Source organism: Mus pahari, chromosome 7 (assembly GCF_900095145.1).
Source record: "Mus pahari chromosome 7, PAHARI_EIJ_v1.1, whole genome shotgun sequence".
NCBI lineage: Eukaryota > Metazoa > Chordata > Mammalia > Rodentia > Muridae > Mus > Mus pahari.
The window spans coordinates 1812782-1814248 of record NC_034596.1 but is presented as its reverse complement, the minus strand read 5'-3'; the positions used below and the strand labels follow the sequence as shown (position 1 = coordinate 1814248).

At 48.8% G+C, this 1467-nt stretch overlaps 1 protein-coding gene across 2 annotated transcripts in view; it reads left to right on the top strand.

Annotated features, from left to right (window-relative positions):
- The window catches only part of Mapre3 (microtubule associated protein RP/EB family member 3), a 43074-nt gene that overhangs the window by 38601 nt on the left and 3006 nt on the right, over positions 1-1467 (top strand). For both annotated transcript variants that reach the window (XM_021201818.2, XM_021201819.2), the window contains exons 2-3: positions 614-741; positions 1312-1457. In XM_021201818.2, coding sequence (XP_021057477.1) covers positions 621-741; positions 1312-1457 — 267 coding nt within the window. In that variant the 5' untranslated portion in view covers positions 614-620. The remainder of the gene's footprint in view (positions 1-613; positions 742-1311; positions 1458-1467) is intronic.

Sequence of the window (1467 nt, the reverse complement as noted above, 5' to 3'; positions counted from 1 at the left end):
ATTAAAACCTCCCAGTGACTTCACATTGACTAAATACAGTTTCCTCAGGGTAAGCAAAACCCTTCCAGATCTGTCCCTGCTAATCTCATTGCATCATGCCTCAACAGAANCCTAGGCCCCAGAGCTTAGCAACTCAGAGGTCTTGAGATGAGCCTTTTTCTCCTGCCAGTCCCGGGGCTGCTGTGCCCCTTCACTCCATCCTTTGGTATGTCATAAAATCTCTACTCTTCTTAGGCGCCAGTATCTCTGCTCTGCAGCCTTCACAACCTTGCCACACCCAAAGATTGCACTTTTCCCCCATCCTTGAAGTTCATGTGGTCCTCAACTGCTCAGCTCACTGTGCTGAGATTTGCCTGGCTCCTGAAGCAGAAACTTTAGTTAACTTGGTGTCACATGCCTGCTCTTAGACCATGCCTGGGTACCTAGACCACCAGCTGCTAGTGCCTGCCTGGGTATCATAGATGCTAGTAAGCTATGTCTAAGGAATAAATGAACTCTAAACCCATTCACTCCGTGAATGACAAGGCTGGTATAAAGGAATGCTTCCCATGTCCCCGGGAACCATCCCACTTGAAGTCCTCATGCTGATGTCACCTCTTTTCTTTCTCTGCAGCTGGGTTATGGCTGTCAATGTGTACTCCACTTCCGTGACCAGTGAGAATCTGAGTCGCCATGACATGCTTGCGTGGGTCAATGACTCTCTGCACCTCAATTATACCAAGATTGAACAGCTCTGTTCAGGTAGGAGGCTGGAACAGGGATTGATCCAAGGGAGAGTAGAGAAAGGCTCATGTGGCTTGTAATTAACAGGAAGAGGGTGAGCCATGATCCTTACACTGCTTAGAGCTGAATTCAGGGAAGAGAGGCTGGAGAAATGGGTAAGAGCCAGTACAGACAGTAAAGACGCACGTTAACAACATGGGGTCCCATGAAGCCACTCTGGGTCCCAGCTCTCTGTCCTTCTGTGCTGTAGCCCTTGTGGGTGTCACTTTTCCAATCCAGACTGTTGCCATCACCTGTTGTCAGTGTTGGAACGGGGTCACTAAGGAGTCATTTGGGGGATGGGCATTTAGCTCAGTGGTAAAGTACCTGCTCCGTATTTTCAGGGCCCTGGGTTTACTCTTTAGCACCACCAAAAGGTAAATACACAAAGATTTTAGCCATAGTTAGTCTTGTAAAGGCAAGGGAAATCTAATCATGTGTAATATCCCAGTTGGGCTGGCCCTAACTCTAGGACCAGGCTTTGGAAAGTGACCAGCAGGGGTCCAGGGTGGTAGCTGTACCTTCTTCATCAGCTATGCGTCCTCACAGGGGCAGCCTACTGCCAGTTCATGGACATGCTCTTCCCTGGCTGCGTTCACTTGAGGAAGGTCAAGTTCCAGGCCAAACTAGAACACGAATACATCCACAACTTCAAGGTGCTGCAAGCAGCTTTCAAGAAGATGGGTGTTGACAAAGTAGGTGTCT